Genomic DNA, 23931 nt, shown 5'->3' with positions numbered 1-23931 from the left:
TACTTTTTATCTTTTTTCCCCTTTTTCTCTAATCTATCAAACTCCTTTCAATTACCAGACAAAACACATGAGTATCTTGCATCATTTATTTGTGTGTTTATGTTGCTTTTAATGTTTCCATTTTATTTTTTTTTTACGTTATTAATTCATTTTGTTCCTTCAAAATGACGAAACAAAGGCATTTGCCCCAAAAGAGCAGGAAGAAACAACAGCCAAGGACTTAATCAACAGAGATACAACCAAGATGTCTGAAGCAGAATTCAGAATCACGATACTAAGAATACTAGCTGGGGTCAAAAATAGATTATAATCCCTTTCTGTGGAGATAAGAGAAGTAAAAGCTAGTCAGAATAAAATAAAAATGTTATAATTGAGCTGCAATCTCAAATGGATGCCACGGCAGCAATGATGGATGAGGCAGAACAGTGAATCAGTGATATAGAGGACAAATGTATGGAGAATAATGAAGCAGAAAAAAAGAGGGAGACTAAGGTAAAAGAGCACAATTTAAGAATTAGATAAATCAGTGACTCACTAAAAAGGAACAATGTCAGAATCACAGGGGGTCCCAGAAGATGAAGAGAGAGAAAAAGGAGTAGAGGGTTAGGTGAGCAAATCATAGCAGAAGACTTTTCTAACCTGGGGAAAGACACAGACATCAAAATCCAGGAAGCACAGAGGACCCCCATAAGATTCAACAAAACCAACCATCAACAAGGCATATCATAGTCAAATTCACAAAATACTCAGGCAAGGAAAGAATCATGAAAGCAGCAAGGGAAAAAAAGTCCTTAATCTACAAGGGAAGACAGATCAGGTTTGCAGCAGACCTATCCACAGACACTTGGCAGGCCAGAAAGGAGTGGCAGGATATCTTCAATGTGCTGAATTGGAAAAATATGCAGTCAAGAATTCTTTATCCAGCAAGGTTGTCATTCAAAATAGAAGGAGAGATTAAAAGTTTCCCAGACAAACAAAAATTAAAGGAGTTTGTGACCACTAAACCAGCCCTGCAAGAAATTTTAAGGGGGACTCTCTGAGGAGAGAAAAGACAGAAAAAAAAATACCAAAAGCAACAAAGACTAGAAAGGACCAGAGAACACCACCAGAAACTCCCAACTCTACAAGAAACATAATGGCAATAAATTCATATTTTTCAATATTCACTCGAAACATCAATGGACTAAATGCTCCAATCAAAAGACATAGGGTAATGGAATGGATAAGAAAACAAGATCTATCTATATGCTGTTTACTAGAGACCCACTTTAGACCTAAAGACACCTTCAGATTGAAAATAAGGGGATGGAGAACCATCTATCGTGCTAATGTCGCCAAAAGAAAGCCAGAGTAGCCATACTTATATCAGACAATCTACACTTTAAAATAAAGACTGTAACATGAGATGAAGAAGGGCATTATATCATAATCAAGGGGTCTATCCACCAAGAAGACTTAACAATTGTAAACATTTATGCTCCAAATATTAAGCACGCAAATATATACGTCAATTAATCACAAACACAAAGAAACTCACTGATAATAATACCATAATAGTAGGAGACTTCAACACCCCACTTACAACAATGGACAGATCATCTAAACAGAAAATCAACAAGGAAACAATGGCTTTGAATGACACACTGGACCAGATGGACTTAACAGATATATTCAGAAAATTTCATCCTAAAGCAGCAGAATACACATCCTTCTCCAGTCCACATGGAACATTCTCCAGAACAGATCACACACTGGGGACACAAATCATCCCGCAACAAATACAAAAAGATCGAGATCATACCATGCATATTTTAAGACCACAATGCTATGAAATTTGAAATAAACCACAAGAAAAAATGTGGAAAGATAAGAAATACTTGGAGACTACAGAACATCCTACTAAAGAATGCAAGGGCTAGGGGCGCCTGGGTGGCTCAGTCAGTTAAGCGTCCGACTTCGGCTCAGGTCATGATCTCGCAGTCCATGAGTTCGAGCCCCGCGTCAGGCTCTGTGCTGACAGCTCAGAGCCTGGAGCCTATTTCCAGTTCTGTGTCTCCCTCTCTCTCTGAACCTCCCCTGTTCATACTCTGTCTCTCTCTGTCTCACAAATAAATAAACGTTAAAAAAAATTAAAAAAAAAAAGAATGAAAGGGCTAGCCAAGAAGTTAAAGACAAAATTAAAAAGTACATGGAAGCTGATGAAAATGAGAACACCACGGCCCAAAACCAAAGGTGATCATAAGAGGGAAGTATACAGCAATTCAGGCCTTCCTAAAGAAGGAAGATAGGTCTCAGATACACAATCTAACCTTACACCTTAAAGAGCTAGAAAAAGAACAGCAAATAAAACCCAAAACCAGCAGAAGACAGAAAATAATAAAGATTAGAGCAGAAATCAATGCTATTAAAACCAAAAACAAGCAAATGAAAAAACAAACAAAACAAAACAGTAGAACAGATCAATGAAACCAAAAGCTGGTTCTTTGAAAGAGTTAACAAACTTGACAAACCCCCAGCCAGTTTGATCAAACAGAAAACAGAAAGGACCCAAATAAATAAAATCAAGAATGAAAGAGTAGAGATCACAACCAACACAGCAGAAATAAAACAAGAGAATATTATGAGCAATTACATGCCAATAAAATGGGCAATCTGGAAGAAATGGACAAATTCCTAGAAACATATAAACTACCAAAACTGAAACAGGAAGAAATAGAAAATTTGAACAGACCCATAACCAGTAAAGAAATTGAATTAGTAATCAAACTCTGCCAAAAAACAAGATTCCAGAGCCAGATGGCTTTCCAGGGGAATTCTACCAAACATTTAAGGAAGAGTTAGTGCCTATTCTCTTGAAGCTGTTCAAAAAAATATAAATGGAAGGAAAACCTCCAAACTCTTTCTATGAAGCCAGAATTACCTTGATTCCAAAACCAGACAGAGATCCCACTAAGAAGAACTACAGACCATTTTCCCTGATGAACAGATACAAAAATCCTCAACAAAATATTAGCCAACTGGATCCAACAATACATTAAGAAAATTATTCACCATGACCAAGTGGGATTTACATTTGGGATGCAGGGCTGGTTCAATATCCACGAAACAAACAATGTGATTCATCATATCAATAAAAGGAAGGACAAGAACCATATGATCCTCTCAATAGATGCAGAGAAAGCATTTGACAAAATACAACATCCTTTCTTGATAAAAACCCTTATGAAAGTAGGGATAGAAGGATCATACCTTGAGATAATAAATGCCATATATGTAAGACCCAACACTAATATCATCCTCAATGGGGAAAAACTGAGAGCTTTCCCCCTAAGGTCAGGAATAAGACAGGGATGTCCACTCTCACCACTGTTATTCAACATAGTATTGGAAGTCTTAGCCTCAGCTATCAGACAACACAAAAAAATAAAAGGCATCCAAATCAGCCAAGAGGAGGTCAAACTTTCACTCTTCACAGATAACATGATAGTCTATATGGAAAACCCTAAAGATTCCACCAAAAAACTGCTAGAACTGATCCATGAATTCAGCAAAGTTGCAGGATATAAAATCAATGCACAGAAAGTGGTTGCATTCTTATACACCAATAATGAAGCAACAGAAAGAGGAATCAAGGAATCGATCCCATTTATAATTGCACCAAAAAACATAAAATACCTGGGAGTAAATCAAACCAAAGAGGTGAAAAATCGATACACTGAAAACTATAGAAAGCTTATGAAAGAAATTGAAGAAGACACAAAAAAAATGGAAAAACATTCCATGCTCCTGGATAGAAAAAACATACATTGTTAAAATGTCAATACTATCCAAAGCAATCTATATATCCAATGCAATCCCTGTCAAAATAACACCAGCATTCTTCACAGAGCTAGAACAAACAATCCTAAAATTTGTATGGAACCAGAAAAGACCCCAAATAGCCAAAGCAATCTTGAAAAAGAAAACCAAAGCAGGAAGCATCACAATCCCAAACTTCAAGCTGTATTACAAAGCTGTAATCATCAAGACAGTATGATTCTGGCACAAAAACAGACACTCAGATCAATGGAACAGAATAGAGAGAACCCAGAAATGGACCCACAAACGTATGGCCAACTAATTTTTGACAAAGCAGGAAAGAATATCCAATGGAATAAGGACAGTCTCTTCAGCAAGCAGTGCTGGGAAAACTGGACAGTGACAGGCAGAAAAATGAACCTGGACCACTTTCTTACACCATACACAAAAATAAACTCAAAATGGATGAAAGACCTAAATGTAAGACAGGAAGCCTTCAAAACTCTCCAGAAGAAAGCAGGCAAAAACCTCTTTGACCTTGGCCACAGCAATGTCTTACTCAACACGTCTCCAGAGGCAAGGGAAACAAAAGCAAAAATGAACTACTGGGACATCATCAAAATAAAAAGTTTCTGCACAGCGAAGGAAACAATCAGCAAAACTAAAAGTCAACTGATGGAAAGGGAGAAGATATTTGCAAATGACCTATCAGATAAAGGGTTAGTATCTAAAATCTATAAAGAACTTACCAAACTCAACACCCAAAAAACAAATAATCCAGTGAAGAAGTGGGCAAAAGACATGAATACACACTTCTCCAAAGAAGACATCCAGATGGCCAACCGACACATGAAAAAATGCTCAACATCACTCATCATCAGGGAAATACAAATCAAAACCACAATGAGATACCACCTGACACCTGTCAGAATGGCTAACATTAACAACTCAGGCAACAACAGATGTTGGCAAGGATGCGGAGAAAGAAGATCTCTTTTGCGGTTCCTCAAAAAATTAAAAGTAGAACTACCCTATGACCCAGAAATTGCACTACTAGGTATTTATCCAAGGGATACAGGTATGCTGTTTAGAAGGGGCACATGCACCCCAATGTTTATAGTAGTGCTGTCGACAATAGCCAAAGTATGGAAACAGCCCAAATATCCATTGATGGATGAATGGATAAAGAAGATGTGTATATATATATATATATATATATATATATACACACACACACACACACACACACACACACACATATAGATATATACACAATGAAGTATTATTCAGCAATCAAAAATAATGAAATCTTGCCATTCACAACTACGTGGATGGAACTATTATGGGTATTATGCTAAGTGAATAAATATATAGGGTATTATGCTATGTGAAATTAATCAGTCAGAGAAAGACAAATATTATATGACTTCACTCATATGAGGACTTTAAGAACCAAAACAGATGAACATAAGGGAAGGGAAGCAAAAAAATATAAAGACAGGGAAGGGGACAACAATATAAGAGACTCTTAAATATGGAGAACAAACAGAGCGTTACTGGAGGGGTTGTGGGAAATCGTTGCACCATATACTAACTAACTTGGATGTAAATTTAAAAAATAAATTTAAAAAATTTAAAAAAAAGCAAAACTATATGTGTGTATGTATATACATATATACAACTATATGTTTATATATACATACACAAAGGAAAAAAGTCTAAAAAGATACATACCAAACTGGTAACAGTGTCTGCCTCTAAAAAAACATAAATAAATGGAATTGGGGGTTATGGCATGGACCAAGACGCTAGTTTAAAAACTGTTTGATGATGATTTTGTTAGGGAATGCAATGTATTCATGTATTAATTATAAAATTAAGACTATGCTTATTTTAGCTCTTCTTCTCTTCCTCAACAGCTCAGTCCTAAAGCTATTGGTAGAACAGAGAAAAGGAGGAATCCACACTGGAGGGGAGCGGAGGGAGAAAAGAGCTGCAGTAGCCCAAAACAATGTCAAAACCTGAAAAGAATGAGGAAGTTGTCCACATAGAAGGGTTGCCTTACATGGAGTATCAGAGACCAAGCAAGTAAGAAGGGCCTCCATATATGAGGGTGATCTGGAGCATGGTTTCAGAACAAGAACACGGTGAGGGGCCCAAGTCAGAGCCCATCAAGGGTGACCATGTAAAGAGGTAGACTGGTGTGGGTGGCAGAGCCCAAGCATTGCAAAGAGTGTGACCATGAACAGGAGCAGCCTGCAAAAGCATGTCAGAGCTGGAGCAGGTGAGGGTGACACAGCATGATAGAGTCCATGAGGGTGGTTTTGTGCTGGGGAGTCAGAGCCTGAAGAGGTGAGGGTGGCAACCAAACACAGTGACAGACTGGCACAGAATATCAGAGCACAAGCAGGGAATGGAGGGCATCCCTTTAGAGGGTTGACCTGGCACAGGGTAAAGTGAGTGCAGGGAAGGTGCTTGGCATAGGATGTCAGACCAAGCAGAGTGAGGAGTGCTTTCACATGGTGAGAGCACCTGTGCCGTGATGGGATGGGCAGCAACTGGACTGGAAAGTGTCAGAAACCAAGTCAGGTAAAAGGGCATCCATGTGGGAAAGGAGTGGCAAAGAAATGAAGTTTTATTACATAGAGGTCAACTGATCAAGTAAGTAAATATATTGAGGATAATGGGAGCCTAGCTTCTCAGTCAGCGAAGAGAGTTACAAATATCAAAGGGAGGAAACAAAACTGAACTGTGTAGTGTTGGACAGGAATTAGAGATTTCAGAGTGAATTCTTGGTTTATGACAGATAAGTAGAAAGACACTGATGTACAAATGGCTATATATGTGTGTATATTATGTGTATGGGTGTGTAATTATATATACATTACATATACCCTTATTCTTACTATTTAAAGGGCTCAGGAATACGACACCCCAATAGCAATGAATACACTGGCTTCTAAATATCAGTCTTCCCTTAGAAGAAATCACAACTGGGGCCTGGGGGGCTCAGTCAGTTAAGTGTCCTACTCTTGATTTCAGCTTGAGTCATGATCTCGTGGTTTGTGGGTTTGGGCCCCACACTGGGCTCTGAACTGACAGCATGGAGCCTGCTTGGGATTCTCTCTCCCTCTCTCTCTCTCTCTCTGCCCCTCCCCCACTCATGTGCATGTGCACACTCTCACTCTCTCTCTCTCCCAAAAATAAATAAACATTAAAAAAAAATAAGAATGAGAACTTTTTGGAGAAGTGACTGATTCCAGGGCTGAGGCAGAGAAAGCCTGGAACACCTTATGTCAAAAAGCAAGGAAATTCTCAAACAATACTAAGAATAGTCAGAAGGTCACCAGAGCCACCTTAAGGGCCTGCAACTGCCCAAATCTGGGACAATTTGAGCATCAAAATAAATAATGCTAGTAATGAATTAGGACTCACTGAATAAAACAAGAAACAATGAGGACATGCTGATATAAGTAAATGAATGAATAAATGTAAAGTTTGATGAAGAATTGTGTATTTATGTAGTTTCAGAGTAGCTTGCCACAAAATATTATTACAAAGGAAAACAGACTACAGTAAAGTCTGGCAGATTAACCATCTTAATCAAGTGATCCAAGTGAATATCGCCAATAATGGTAGAAGCTGAAGTCATGGGCCATCTGATAGGATGCAGTGTAAAGAACAGAGTATCACTTTCATGTCATTTCTGTCAACATTGCATAACCTACGTTTAGTTACAAGGAAATATTAAACAAACACAATTGAGGAATAACTTAAAAAATAACACCTGTAATCTTTAAAAGGATCAAGGGCACAAAAGTCAAAAAAGACTAAGAGACTATTTCAGAATAAGGAAATTAAAGAGCATGACAACTAAAAGTAATTATGTATTTCTAAACTGCATCTAATTGCTATAAAGGATGTTATTAGAATATCTGGGGGAACTGAAGAAGGTCTGAGGATTGAACAATGGTAATGGTCAATGGTAATTTCTTGATTTTGATGGTCAGCTTGCGCTTATGCAGGAGAATCTCTTTGTTGGAAATACATGCTAGGATATTTGGTTTGCTATCTGGAGTAATGAGGTTTCAGAGTAACAACTTACTCTCAAATAGTTCCAAGGGGATAAGTTCTTTGTACTGTACTGGGGAGTATTCTGGAAGGATAAGATTATTTAAAAATAGGGGCACCTGGGTGGCTCAGTCAGTTAAGCATCTGGCGCTTGATTTTGGCTCAGGTCCATGATCTCATTCATGAGTTCAAGACTCAATTTGGGCTCTGCACTGATGCCAAGGAGCCTACTTGGTATTCTCACTCTCTCCAACTCTCTCCGCCCCTCCCTTGCTCACACTCTCTCTCTTTCAAAATAAATAAATAAACTTTAAAAAATAAAAAATAAGTAAATAAAAATAAAATTTAAAGTGCATTGGAAAGAAACTGTAAGATTTAAAAGTATCATTACAATGATTCAATGTCATGATAGTGTTTCTCTCCCCTGCTTCTCTTTCCTCTCTCTTTTTCCTTTCATTGCCTCCCTTCATTCCTTCTGTGGTTCCTTCCTTCTCCTTCCCTTTCATTCCCTTCTTTGCCCTTTTCCCTACTTTCCTTCTTTTCCTTCCTTATCTCTTTTGCTTTCTCAGCATTATGCTTTTTTTTTTAATATATGAAATTTATTGTCAAATTGGTTTCCATACAACACCCAGTGCTCATCCCAAAAGGTGCCCTCCTCAATACCCATCACCCACCCTTCCCTCCCTCCCACCCCCCATCAGCCCTCAGTTTGTTCTCAGTTTTTAAGAGTCTCTTATGCTTTGGCTCTCTCCCACTCTAACCTCTTTTTTTTTTCTTCCCCTCCCCCATGGGTTCCTGTTAAGTTTCTCAGGATCCACATAAGAGTGAACACATATGTTATCTGTCTTTCTCTGTATGGCTTATTTCACTTAGCATAACACTCTCCAGTTCCATCCACATTGCTACAAAGGGCCATATTTCATTCCTTCTCATTGCCACGTAGTACTCCATTGTGTATATAAACCACAATTTCTTTATCCATTTATCAGTTGATGGACATTTAGGCTCTTTCCATAATTTGGCTATTGTTGAGAGTGCATTATGCTTCTAATGTCACACACAGAGCCCTAATCAATTTTCCAGGTGGGTACAGAAAGATTCTTCATATATCCCCATTACAAAATGGCAGATATTGTAGGCAGGATCATAAAAACAATGGCAGTTAAAGATAACTGCTACCCTAACTGCCATCCTAAAAAAAATAGTATAATGATTACGTGTTTACTTGTATGCTACCCAAATCTCTCTGTTCACCAGAACCATTTGTTTTTATTAGTTGCTACTGTGCAGGTATTATTGACTACACAATATCATGGAATTATTAGGGCATTTAGAAATAATGATGTTTTGGTAATGTTTACCCTACCTACCTCTTATAAAGAAGAAATGAAAAATATGGGAGAAAGTTCTCTGTGAACTATAAAGCACAAAAATTGTTAGCATTCATTTAATTATCAGTGAGTACTTAACTACACAGAAATTTAGTATTAAATACAATATATCTCTATTACAAATTCCTAACTCCAAGAAGAATTGCCTACATCACCAACACTGATGAATCAGTATGATGCAGATTTTCTCCATGTTATGTAATAAGGCAAAGGTAGAAAAGTTTTTCACCTTTTCACTTTCTGTAACAATCTGGATAGCATTTGGGATGAGTCGAGCAGTTTTCTCCTTGGTCATGAAGGTTATGTTCTTTAATGCAATACAAATCTAAACACGTGAAAGAATGAAAAATTATTAAATGAATTTTCCTGAAACATATGCAGCACAAAATATGAAGTATGGCATCAATCTAATCCAGAATATTCCGTTGAAAAACCTGAAGGAGTTAATAACCACATGCTTGCATTCTCTGAGAAAAATAGGGTAAGCAGTCAGACGTTCTCCCCCAGCAGTAATTTCCTCCTCAGCTCTTATCTCTAACTTTAGGACAGAGTGTGAAAAGACATGTGGGTGTTCGTGCTCCACATTAACACATACACACACAAACAAAATTCAGACAGTCTGTCACATCAGACATGATTTTGGCAGTCAAATGGATGTATGTTCAAGCTTTTTTCAACCTGAAATCTCTTTCTCCAACTGTATTAAATATGTACAAATGGAGCTTGATGTATTAAGAAAATAGATTACACACTTCTACGATATATAAATATATCACACGCATATACAAGTACAGATATACAAATACATATAAATTTACTTTGGAATCTAAAGTACATTGTTTTTAGGAGGACTATATATATATTTCTATCTATGCAATTATTTGTATCAACAAGTCAAATCAAAATACATCTTACTGTAGTTTCCCATCTGAAGATGTTGCTATAGAAACACAGCCAGTTTTCTGAAAGATAGAGACGTCCCTGAAGCAAAATGTCCCTCTGAAGAGCACAAGCATAATCTAGATACACAAGGATAAGGAACAGCTTATTCAAAAAAATCTGGCAACTTTATAACCTTATATTACTTTAACACATGAAAAGTCATCACTCTTTGTTCAATTGTTTGTTCGTTTATTCACTCACTCATTCAGATACTTTGGGCATCATACACCAGCTATCTTGCTGGAAACCAGGATTACCAAAAATGTACCTTGCCCGCATGGAACACAGTCTATAAGGGAAGGTATACAATGAAAGAATTACAAAAGGAAGTATAATGATCAAAGTGTAGAGAAAGCTATGAGAGAATATAACAAGGAGTACACAGATATGGGGGGATTGGGCAGGGAGAGAGTACATCAGGACAGTTCTCCAGAAAAAAAGTAGTCTTTAAACTGAGATCTAAAGATCAATAAATGGTCAGCTGGACCATAAGGAAACAGCATGTGTGAAGACCCCATGGCAGAAAGAAACACAGCACATTTCAGTAACTATATAAAGATGTCTGAGCTAGAGAAGCTGGAAAAGCTAGATCATATAAGGTTCACAGACAACAGTAGACTGTGGACTTTACGAGAAGCCATTGATGAGTTTTAAGTAGAAGGGGCATGATCAGATGTACATTATTAAAGACTACTTTTTTCACACTGTGAATATGGATTCAGATAAATGAGTTGGAAGTCCAGGGGAAAACTGATGGTGGCTCAGACCAAGAAATGACAGTAGTAAGAGAAAGAAGTGGTTAGATTCAGAGATATTTAGGAGGTACTGCCGATGGAAAATTGGTGATTAATTAGACGTTGGAAAAGGGTGAGGGAGGGGACAAGGGCTACTACAAAAATTATATACATTTTAAGTTAGTTTCAAAGTTGATCCCCACTGCCTCAGCGCTAAAATCCAGCAAAATCAAGAGTGTTCTGGTAAATGCTGCTATTTACCAGTAAGTTAATATCATAATTTAGATTTGGCTCTTTGGCTAATGTAAACAGTATTGCTAAATTATCAATAATTCAAGATATAAAGATCTGCTATGATATTTGGTTTACCTGATAAATTTTAAAACTATATGAAGTGATTAGCAATTTTAGGAAAAAGCTGTTAAGGTTATGAATCTCAAAATATTTATATTTCATCATATTAAATTTCTAATTTAACTAAAATACTAAAAATTGAGCCAAGTAATTCAGTCTTTCAAAATGTTTCCTTCAGCAAAAGAAAACTGAGATGCCCCCAAAATCTTAGTAAATAATTAAGTAGATTAAGTTACTCATTACTAGTACACATCTCTAAAACAGGAATTGGGCTAAAGGTCACCTTGAGGTGTCCTGAAATTTTTATATAAGCCACTGAAACATTTTATTAATTTAATGCTTCTCACATTTCAGATCAGAAATACCTGGCAGACTTATTAAAACAGATTGGTAGGCCCCTCCCCAGAGTTTCTGATTAAATATGTTTGGAGTAGGGTGAAGAGTTTCATGTCTAACATGAGCCCAAGTAACGCTAACATTACTAGTCTGTACACCACACTATGAGAACCAATGCACTATTTTACATTAACTATGTTCAAAGCCCTAGCAACCAACTGGATTATTTTAACCAAAGACTATTTGACACAGATTGACAGACTTTTTTCAGTGGTTTAAAAAAGGGTTTCCCTCGAGGCACCTGGGTGGCTCAGTCGGTTAAGCATCCAACTCTTGATTTTGGCTCAGGTCATCACGGTTCATGGGATTGAGCCCTGTGTCAGGCTCTGCACTGACAGCACTGGGCCTGCTTGGGATTCTCTCTCCCTCTGTCTCTGCCCCTCCCCCACTCACATACACACACACTCTCTCTCAAAATAAATAAATTTTTAAAAACTTTAAAAAAAGGAGGGGGGCTTCCCTAAAACAGCTGTATTTTATTGTAATAAACTTATACCTCAATAAAATTTATTTTTTATAAAATGGCTTCTTAGCAATATGGCCTATGCAGGAAATGAAAAAAAAAATTTAAGGCAGGAAATTTTACTTTTTTCTACTCCCAATTTCCCTACTGATAAACATGTAATTGTCATTTCAGAAGGCAATATTCTACCTGATTTGAGTCAAATGACAATCTGATTCATCTAGAATGGAATAAGAAAATGTTTATCAAAAATTGTTTTATGGATTTATAACCTATAATTTGTGACCAGAAAGTTAGAATAAAATTAAGTAAATTAACCAAGCAACATAGGTCACTTGTTGCTATGTGACCTATGTAGCAAGTCATCAACTTACTAGCTATTGCATCAACTTACTAGCTATTGCATAATCAATTTCAGAAAAAATTAAATGGCTCCTATTCTTAAAGATTTATTTTAATAACTATAGTATAATGAAGGATACAGTGGAAATATGTACCAAGTGTTATGGAAATACAGATAGAGTGAATCAGCACTATATACTTCTACAATAAGGTTGTACAATAAATAAACAAGATGTCCTATTATAGTTTTATCAAAGAATTTAGGAATATCTATCCATAAGGGAGGTGAATTTAAAAAATGTGTTTTTGAACAATCATGTCAGGAAACACACATCCCAAAGTATTCTTTGGGAGCCCCATAATGGGAACACTGCTTTTAAAAAGACTCTTTGGGGGCATCTGGATGGCTCAGCAGGTTAAGCATCTGACTCTTGGTTTCGGCTCAGGTCAAGATGTCACGGCTCATAGTTAGAGCCCTGCATTGGGCCCTGTGCTGACAGCACTGAACCTGCTTGGGATTCTCTCTCTCTCTTTCTCTACCTCTCCATTACTTATGTGCACATACACATGAGCACACTCTCTCTCTCTCTCAAAATAAATAACTTTAAATAAATAAATAATAAAAGAGTCTTTGGAATATTTTTAGGATTGCTTTCAGATTTAATACTTAAATTATAAAAGATAAGCATTCTCCTTTTTCACACTTAACATTTTTTATGTTGTTCTGTTTGCTTTTTACCTGAGACAACTGTAAAGGTAAATACAAATAGAAAAAAAATTAATTTTCCCTAGTGCAAAAAGGGAAAAAGACTCCCTCCTCACTTCTCTTTAAGCATTTTCTTCAGAAAATTTGTAAATTCTTTCTTGCTTCTTTGAGATACATGTGAATCTTTTTAAAAACAAAATAAGCCCCTTGCCAGGTTTACAATCCAGGAATGTTTTCTCAAGGACTTAGGAGCCATCTCTTGGAAATGTAAACATCAAGAGAGATAGCCCCCTATCTCCCAGTTTCTGTAATAGGGTAGGAGCTTAACTTCGGTGGGCAACTTGCTCCAAGCTGCAAAACAAACTCTTGTCATAAAGATACGAGTTTATTTTTCCTTTGCATAAAGCCAGTTAACTAACACAGATAGTAGCCCCAATTATCAGGTGAATTTATGATGAAATTGTGTGTGACAAACAGTACTATCATGTCCTCTTACTTGAGGACTAGTTATCACTCATCTTTAGAACATGTGTAAAGGGTTGTATCTGCTTGGCTATATAAAAGGGTGAGATTTTCTTTCTGTCTCTCTTCACAATCTCTTTTACAGATTACCTGTGAGCATATCTCATTCCAGTTGAATGCTTATTCAATAATAAAACTATTTTCTTTCTTTTCTACTTTTGTGAGAGGTTTTCTGGATTGGTAGGGTATTTTGTTTTTAATTGTATTTCTCCAACATAATATTTTCTTTGGCCAGGAATAAGAAGAGTAAGAATAAAGAAGGCACAAATGAATATTAGGAGTGAAAATGTGGACTCCAGCTAAAGTAGATGTTTAGAAATATTCTAGGGATAGTTAGTTGTTTAATCAGGGATTCATACTTGGGATAAGTCACCTAACAATTTAATTAGGACTACACTCCTTCAGGAGCTACTAGAAGCCCTTAGGCTACCTTTATTACTGTTTAACAACAAATGTTTGGCTAACTAGCAGAGACACAGAAAAGGGTTTTCATTAGCAAAATTAGTGGTTTATCAGCATACAGGATGTTAGACATGGGATCACACTGGTGAAATCAGTTGTATAACTATACATGGATTGGTTATCTTTTAAAGACCCTCTTCATCATCAGTATTTTATGTACAGAGAAAAAGAACCTAGTAAGCTCTTACCCTTAGGTATGGCACTTGTGTTACCTTGATCAGTGCTTCTCAAACTTTAACGTGCATATAAATTACCTGGAGATACCACTGAAGGGAGATTTGTGTCTTCTTCCCCATATGCTTAATTATTCAAGCATTTATTTTTATCAATATATACTCATGGATATTTTATTCTTCAGGTTATAATCCAATATTATCATTATTTATTTTATTGCTCAAATTATTCTCTCTTTGACCACTGGGAGTTCTTTCGAATTGGTTTTTTTTTTTTTTTTAGCACTTCCTTACTTTCTGGCACTATAAGCTACTCCACAGCCACTCATATTCTTTTTTCACTGCCCCAGCCCCAGAATGGACCATTTCTTCAAGGAGCTCTCATTCCTTTTATTGGGGATGGTATTTAGAGACCAATATCTGGGTCCTGGACATGCTGACTGCTTACTGAGGTATCACTGTTTCTAGGCTCAAGCAACAGACAGAGCTAGGGAATAGATGTACCTATGCTAACCCATCCTTGAGTGCAATATGTCACTTGTATGTAATATAGTTAGATCCTTCTCTTACTGATGGAATTTCAACCTGGGATCTCCTGATATTCTGGTTGACTTTTTCAACTTTTATACAATAAAGTTACCTCTATAAAGGCTTCACAAATGCAATTATGTTACCACCACCCCAGTACCATATAGAACCATTCCATCACCATAAATATTCCCTTGTGAAACCACTCTCCTTTCCCAGTGTCCACAAATCTTCTTTCCATCCCTATATATTTGCATTTTTCATGTCAAATAAATGGAATCATAAAACATGTAACCTTTTAAGTTTTGTTTTTCTCACTTAGAAAATATATTGAAGATTCATCCATGTTGCAATGCATATTAATAGCTTGTTCCTTTTTATTGCTGAATAGTATTCCATTATATGGATGTGCCACAGTTTGTTTATTCATTCACCAGTTGAATGACATCTTGGTTATTACCCATTGTTAACAAAGATGCTATAAACATTCATGTACAGGACTTTTGTGAACATCAGCTTACAGTTCACTTGAGAAAATAACTAGGATTGCCAGGTCATACGGTTAAGTGCATGTTTAACTTTACAAGAAACTGCCAACTTGCCTTTGAAAGCAGCTGCGCCAGCCTGCATTCCCACCACCAGGAGATGAGAGCCTTGCAGCCTCATCTTCATTTGCTGCTGTCCATTGTTTTGTTGTTGCTGTGAATTTTAGCAATTCTCACTGCCAGGTAGTTTACTTGTGCTTTTAATGTGCATTCCCCTATAATAATTGATGTGGAGGATTTTTTTACATGCTTATCTGTCCTCCATATATATCTTGGGTAAAGTGTATTTACCTATTTTTTTAATTGGGTTGTTTGTGTTCTTATTGTTGACTTTTATTTCCATTCTAAATACAAGGATTTTTTTTAATCAGATATATGATTATCAACTATTTTCTCTCAGTCTGTGGCTTGGTACAATTAAACCTGGTTTTAGTTTTCTACTTTGTAAAAGTCTGTATTTTGCAAGTTTTATACAATAAGCAGGTTCATTGTATCAGTGAGAGAAAACTAAAAAGTGTAAATTTTTTAAAACAAATTCACATACTGAAAAATACCTAGAAAGCTATACAAACAATATGAACTAAATTTATATGTAGGTGTTATGATTACCAATACTTTTCAATTTTTTTCCTTATATTTTTCTGCAGAGCTTTAATGTTTTATAATGAATATGTATCATTACATTATCAGATTAAATTCTTTCAAGAAGGCAGTGATAAGTATGATAAATTTTACACAGGTTTCCTTGAAAAGTCACTTGATTTCAAGTGACAAACTGGAAAGAAACACTTGCAACACACATGAAAAAGATCTAATTTTTTAAACATCTAACAAGCTACTACAAATTAAGAAAAAGACAAAAAAACAGAAAAATGGGCAGAGTTTATGAAATGTTCACAGAAAAAGAAATACAAATGGTTTATACATATATAAATAGATGTTCAACCTCCTTTATAATTAAAGACATGGCATATTTCAACAATGATTAAGTACCATTTCTAACTACCAAATTTTACTAAAGCAAACTTCCTGAGGTGGGGCAAAACAGGTACTCACATACACTTTTGATGAAAATGCAAATTGGTGCAGACTTTTTGGAGGGTAACTTGGCAACAGGAAACTTATTAAATACTTATTACCTTTTTACCACAATCCCACTTCGTAGAATTTATCTTACAATGTGTGTGCACATATGTGCTAAAACAAATGTAAAAGTTTCAATGCAACATTAGTGGAAATAGTAACAGACAGGAAGTGATCAAAATGTCCATCAATAAAGGATTTGTTAAATAAATTGCAGTACAGAGTTCATTTAGTTGAATATGGGCAGGCATTAAAAGAATGAATCCCTTAAGTAAGGCTAATAAAAAGAGCTCTAAACAAGGTTCAAAGAGTAAACACAGTATGTTCCCACTGAAATTCTCTTAGGCGGGGGGGATGCCTGGGTGGCTCAGCTGGTTAAGCTTCTGACTCTTGATTTTGGCTCAGGTCATGATCTCATGATTCCTGAGATCGAGCCCTGCATCGGGCTCCATGATGACAGCATAGAGCCTGCTTGGGATTCTCTCTCTCCCTCTCTCTCTGTCCCTACCCCACTTGCATGTGCGCTTTCCCTCTCTTTCTCAAAATGAATAAATAAACTTAAAAAATAAAAAATAATAAAAAGAAATTCTGTTAGGAATATACATATATACCCCTTGAAATGCCTACAGAAAACTTCTCGAAATATACATAAGAAATTACTCTAAGTGGCTATACAGCCCAAAAAGTATGTTGGAATAGTCTTGGTTGGAAGGACCACTCACTTCTCATTATATGCCCTTATATAGCATTTAAATATTTTGTCATGAGAATACATTGCTTTCAAATGTTCTTAGAAGTTGTTTTAACTCATTATGATATTTAAACTAATTTTTTTTTTTAAGTTTTTATTATTTATTTTTGGGACAGAGAGAGACAGAGCATGAACGGGGCAGGGGCAGAGAGAGGGAGACACAGAATCGGAAACAGGCTCCAGGCTCTGAGCAGTCAGCCCAGAGCCTGACGCGGGGCTCGAACTCACGGACAGCGAGATCGTGACCTGGCTGAAGTCGGACGCTTAACCGACTGCGCCATCCAGGCGCCCCAACTCATTATGATATTTAAAGTACTGAGCTGAACTACAGAAATTCAGTTACATTGTGTTGAATACTGCCCAACAGTACCAGAAATCAGAAATTTCTATGAATAAATGGTTTAAATGAAATATATACTAAAATTAAAACCTAGTTTTATATTTTGATTATAAAAAAAACATACTAAGCTTATATCAAAAATTAAGCACTTTTGTAAGAAAAATAGTTACAGTTTTCCTCTTCAAGTCTGTTTAAACAAAATCTACCTGAAAGATTACATGAGAGGCACCTGGCTGGCTCAGTTGGGAGAGCCTGCAACTCGATCTCCAGGTCATGAGTTCAAGCACCATATTGGGTGTAGAGATTACTAAAAACTAAATAAATAAACTTGGGGCACCTGGATGGCTCAGTTGGTTGAGCAGCCAACTTCAGTGAGGTATGTGCTCACAGATCATGAGTTCGAGCCCCGCATCAGGCTCACTGCTGTCCTCAGCACAGAGCCCACTTTGTATCCTCTGTCCCCCTCTCTGCCCCCTGCCCTCCCCTTAAACTCTTAAAAATAAACATTTAATAAATAAATAAATAAACAAACTTTAAAAAGAAGGATTACACGAATAAGAATATAGCCCCAGAAATTTTTACAAAAATGGCTCTATAATCTGTTAAGGAGTACCTTTTTCCGGGGAAAGTTAATATATATTGAACAGCAAATTTAAATTTTTCCTACAAAACCATATGAAACAAGCACCAGAAGAAATTGTGACAATGATTTCCTTTTAGTTCTATTTTTCTTAGCTAGTACTGAATATTTTTATAAGTCAGAAATCACTCCTCCCCAAATTATAACTTAGTTTTACATTGTCTAATTAGAATGATAACATGCTGCTTATCTTAAAAAATATTTTTCTGTCTAGCACGAAGGCTCAAATTTTCTACAAATATTGTCACTTGTCAGTTCTCTTTTGATAATGAGGTAGTAAAATGGTTTTCTGCAACTTCCTGTCTGTTTTACCTGCTATCAGCTTCTCTGTATCAGGTAAGTGTGTGAACTGTCTTTTGTATTCCTCATTCCTGTCTTTATAGGTGGCACTTGAAATCTGCAACAATAAAAAGATTAAATTTCCATTTAATTATAATCTTTATTAGATGAACTAAAAGGTAGTGTCTTGAACAAATTTAAATGGACTGTAAAATAACATGCTTCTTATGCAATATTTTGTACATTTTTATATGAAAAACTAGATACATAAACATTTCAAAAAACACCAAAAGCAAGCAAAGGAAGCTCCCAGCATGCTGGAGTAAGGAGTTTAGCAAATTCTCTCTAAAAAAGCAAATAAAAAACTATCAAAAAACATCATCTCAAATTATTGGAAATTGACCAAAGGCATGCAATAAACTGAGAAGCATTTTTTTCATGAAAATCTACCAAACTTAGAAGCAGCGGAAGTCTGTGGCACTGTTTCCTTGCCCAGTGGCCCTTACTCATCCTCCCCCATCGGTTAAATCACTGTGCAGTGTGACAGTTCCACGAGGGCAGTTGTGTAGGCTATGAAAACTGGCAGCTATGCTGAGTGAGATGGCTGAGATGGTTCAGAGTGGAGGGCAGAAAAGCTATGCCCAGAAGTGAAAGGGAAAATTCTGAAGCTATCCACAAGAGTGTGAGGTTGTAGTCTCATTTGTGGCAAGAAATAAGCCCACTGGCAGATTAGCAGCAGACTTAACAAAGAGATCTTGGAGGAGAGACAGCCATAAATGGGGTTCATAAACTTCCCATGTATTCCTGGCTAAACAGAAGCTGCATGCATGGGTAGCAGAGACTACAGAGTTCCCATACTATCTACACATTCCTGGCTAGAAACAAGTCTTGGGGAAACATAAAAATTGAGACAAACTTGAAAACGGCCTGAACATTGAATACATTCCCCAACCTACACACAGATCTCTGAGCAGAAGAAAAAAGTCTTACTGGCTCTATGTATTTAAGCACAATTTCCAGGGCACCTGGGTGGCTCAGTTGGCTAAGCATCCAACTTTGGCTCAGGTCATGAACTCGCGGTTTGTGAGTTCGAGCCCCGCATTGGGCTCTCTGCTGACAGCTCATAGCCTGGAGCCTGCTTCAGATTCTGTGTCTCCCTCTCTCTGCCCCTCCCCTGCTCATGCTCTCTCTCTCTCTCTCTCTCAAAGAATAAATAAACATTAAAAAAAACTTTTCAAAAAAGCAAAATTTCTGACCAATCACTGGCTGATATAAGGGGTGACCACTAGGAAGCCAGCCTTGAAAATAAAAACAACAAGGGGTGCCTGGGTGGCTCAGTCGGTTAAGCGTCCAACTTCAACTTAGGTCATGATCTCACGGTTCATGGGTTCGGGCCCCACATCGGGCTCTGTGCTGACACTCAGAGCCTGGAGCCTGCTTCGGATTCTGTGTCTCCCTCTCTCTCTGCCCCTCCTCTGCTCGTGCTCTGTCTCTCTCTGTCTCAAAAATGAATAACCATTAAAAAATGTTTTGATAATAATAAAAAATAAATAAAACCAACAACAATACTAAGCTGAGCAGAGATAAGACAAATAGATTTCACAGATTTACTCTAGGCAAGTTACTAAACAAACAAAAATCATCAATAACAAGCTTTAGGGGTAGGGAGGATGCAATTAGAATCCACAGTTGCTACAATACATTATCTTAATAGTACAATGTTCAACAAAAACTATGAAACATGCCAAGAAACAGAAAAATGTGACTCATACTAAGGAAAGAGAAAAGCAGGCAGTAGGGTCTTTCAGGGTCCCCAAATACTACATTCAGCAGACAAAGACATCAAAGCAATTATTACAAATATGTTCAAACAACTAAAGAGAATCATGCTTAAAGAATTAAAGAAAAACATGTCAATAGTGATTCAACAAATAGAGAATCTCAACAAACACATTTTTAAAATTTTTTTAAGGAAAAAAAAGGACATTCTGGAGTTGAAAACTACATTCACTGAAATAAAAAATTCACTGAAGGGGCTCAACAAAAATTCAATATAGCAGGGAAAGAATCAGTGAACTTAAAGATCATTAGCAAAAATTATCCAATTTGAAGAACAGATATGAAAAAGATTGTAGAAAATGAACAGACTCAGAGACCCATGAGACAAAATTAAGCGATTCAAAATACACTCAGTAGGCTGAGCCACCTAGGTCATGATCTCACTGTTCGTGGGTTCTGTGCTGACAGCTCAGAGCCTGGAGCCTACTTCAGATTCTGTGTCTCTCTCTCTTTCTGCCCCTCATCTGCTCGCGCTCAGTCTCTCTCTCTCTCTCTCTCTCTCTCAAAGATTAATTTAAGGGGCGCCTGGGTGGCGCAGTCGGTTAAGCGTCCGACTTCAGCCAGGTCACGATCTCACGGTCCGTGAGTTCGAGCCCCGTGTCGGGCTCTGGGCTGATGGCTCAGAGCCTGGAGCCTGTTTCCGATTCTGTGTCTCCCTCTCTCTCTGCCCCTCCCCCGTTCATGCTCTGTCTCTCTCTGTCCCAAAAATAAATAAATGTTGAAAAAAAAATTAAAAAAAAAAAAGATTAATTTAAAAAATATATATACACAACAGAAGTAATGAAAGGTAAAGGGCAGGCAGAAAAACACTTGAAGAAATAATGGTTAAAACTTTCAAAATCTGCAGAGAAATATTAATCTATAGATCAAAGAAGCTCAATTAACCAAGAAGGACAGGGAAATTGTTGGACAATTGTTGACAACTGAAGGACAGTTAAACTGTGAAAGACAAAGAAGAACATGAACGCAAGAGAAAAATGACATGTACATACAGGTAAAAACTAGTATAATTACTGGCTTATTTGTCAACATAAACAATGGAGACAGCAGACCTGCTTCAAAGAAATGTGAAAGGAAGTCCTCAGACTGCAAAGAAAGGCTATAGTATGGTAAACTCAAATTCACAAGAAGAAATGAAGCACACCAAAAGTGGAAATATCAAAAGTAATTAATTAAAATATATCCTAAAAGATATCTGACACAAGATTATTTTAAAACTTACATGGAAGAGCTCCTTCCATGATGAAAACACTCAGCAAGAAGGCAAGAATGTGTAAAAACTGGATCACCCACACACTGTGGCAGGAATATAAAATGGTACCGCCACTCTGGAAAACAGACTGGCAATTTCTTAAAAACTAAATATGTAACTATCAATGACCCAACAATTGCATTCCTGGGCATTTACCCCTAGAGAGGAAAGCTATGTTCACACAAAAACCTGTACATGAATATCTACAGCAGTTTTATTCATCATAGCCCTAAACTGGAAATAGCCCAGATATTCTTCAGTGGATATATGGTTAAAACTATGGTACATCCATAGCACGGAATTCTACTCAGCATTAAAAAGGAATGAACTGGGGCACCTGACTGGCTCAGTCAGGATCAAGAGCATCTAACTCTCGACCTCTGGGTTGGGAGTTCCAGCCCCACATTGGGTATAGAAATTATTTTTAAAAATAATAATATATATATACATATACTAATAGATATGTACATATTATATATGTACATTCATACATACATAAACTTTAATGAAATGTTAGTATACAAAATAGATGGATCTCCAGGGAATTATGATGAGTGCATAGCCAATATAAAAGGTTACATACTGGCGGCACCTGGGTGGCTCAGTCAGTTAAGCGTCTGACTTTGGCTCAGATCATGATCTCATGGTTTGTGAGTTCAAGCCCTGTATCGAGCTCTATGCTGACAGCTCAGAGCCTGGATCCTGCTTCAGATTCTGTGTCTCCCCCTCTCTCTGCCCCTCTCTGCCCTCCCATGCTCATGCTCTTTGTTTCTCAATAATAAATAAACGTTAAGAAAATTAAAAGGTTACATACTATATGATTCCATTTATATAATATTCTTGAAATGACATAATTATAGAAATGGAGAATAATTATAGGAATGGAGTGGTTGCTAAGGGTTGAGTAGGGGGAAGGGACACTATAAAAAGGCTGTGTCTATAAAAATAATTCTTGCTGTGATGCAAATGTTCTGTATCAATGTCAATATGCTGGTTGTGATATTGTCGTATAGTCTTGTAAGATATTGTCATTGGGGGAAAACTGTTGAAAGAGTACAGGGTATCTGTATCATTTCTTACAACTCCATGTGAGTCTAAAATTATCTCAAACTAAAAGTAAAAAAAAAAAAGTAAAAGAAGAAAGTTCATAAGGTTAGAATAAATGTGTTAATTCTATGCAAAAGGGGGAAATGCTTTAAAGTAGTTTTAAAGCTGATTCAGAGGTCATTCCCCATACTCATGTTTGTTCTCCTCCGTAACATTTTCACCAGAGAAATAACACAAGTAAAATCATTTAATTATTGAGCAAAATGTGACTAGTGTAATAGAAACTCACTCTTGTATGTGGCTCATGGGATCAATGTCATTGCTTTTAAGTTCACATCTCATGTCTAAGAAAAGGTTTTTTGGAAAGGTAGACAGAGAATGCTGAGCTAGAATTTTTGTATCATTTTAATTTGGTTTGCATGTGCTATTTAAACTTTCTCATCGTCCTACTCTCTCTCTCTCAAAAATAAAAATAAATAAACTTAAAAAAAAAAAGGAGGGGGGCGCCTGGGTGGCACAGTCGGTTAAGCCTCCGACTCTTGGTTTCTTTCAGCTCAGTTCATGACCTCATGGTTCATGCGGCTCTGAACTGACAGCAGGAGCCTGCTTGATATTCTGTCTCTGTCTCTGTCTCTCTCTCTTTCTCTCTAAGTAAAAATAAACCAACTTTAAAAAAATAAAATAAAATTTCTCATTGTCCTAGATAATCAAAAGGATATACTTAGGTTGAAGCCCTAATTAATAACCCAGTAACACATTACTATTTCAGTTACTTTCCACATTCTCCATGTCATTTATTTAAATATGCTAATTTACTGCTAATTTCTTAGTAGTCATGCTACTTTACCAAAATATTTTTCCATGTTGATATGGTCATCTTTAAAGAAGTATACATTGTTTTTAATGAAATATGAATTTTCTTCCTTCAGCCCTCTATTGCTTTGGATAATCAAATTCAAACCTTACAAAGGAAGATTAGGACAGCAGTCTAAAACCTAGTGCTTCAATCAGGTTTTTGCCCCCAAACTCTACTTTTTAATGTCACTAGAATCCTCTACTTTGCAAATCCAGTAGTCAATTTTCAGCTCTCATCTTATTCTACCTATCACAGTAGGTCACTCTCTCCTTAAAAGACTTCCATCATTTGCTTTTGAGGATGCCACACTTCCTAAGATTTTATCTCAGTAGTCAAATCACAGTTTCTTTTGCTAGTTCCTGCTCCACCACCTGAGGTTCTAAACACTGGAGAGTCTACTTCTTTTCTCTATCCATA

General features: G+C 36.7%; 1 protein-coding gene across 1 annotated transcript in view; it reads right to left on the bottom strand.

Moving 5' to 3' along the window:
- Positions 1 to 23931, bottom strand: part of GRAMD1C (GRAM domain containing 1C) — a 103826-nt gene that overhangs the window by 64988 nt on the left and 14907 nt on the right. Inside the window, exons 3-5 of the mRNA XM_043594211.1 lie at positions 18554 to 18638; positions 10176 to 10279; positions 9490 to 9585 (exon numbers count right to left, since the gene is read on the bottom strand). Of these exons, the coding sequence (XP_043450146.1) occupies positions 9490 to 9585; positions 10176 to 10279; positions 18554 to 18638 (285 nt within the window). The remainder of the gene's footprint in view (positions 1 to 9489; positions 9586 to 10175; positions 10280 to 18553; positions 18639 to 23931) is intronic.

This window comes from Prionailurus bengalensis, chromosome C2, assembly GCF_016509475.1.
Source record: "Prionailurus bengalensis isolate Pbe53 chromosome C2, Fcat_Pben_1.1_paternal_pri, whole genome shotgun sequence".
In the NCBI taxonomy this organism is placed as follows: domain Eukaryota; kingdom Metazoa; phylum Chordata; class Mammalia; order Carnivora; family Felidae; genus Prionailurus; species Prionailurus bengalensis.
Note: the sequence above shows the minus strand (reverse complement) of the source record. Positions and strands in the feature narration are given on the sequence as shown.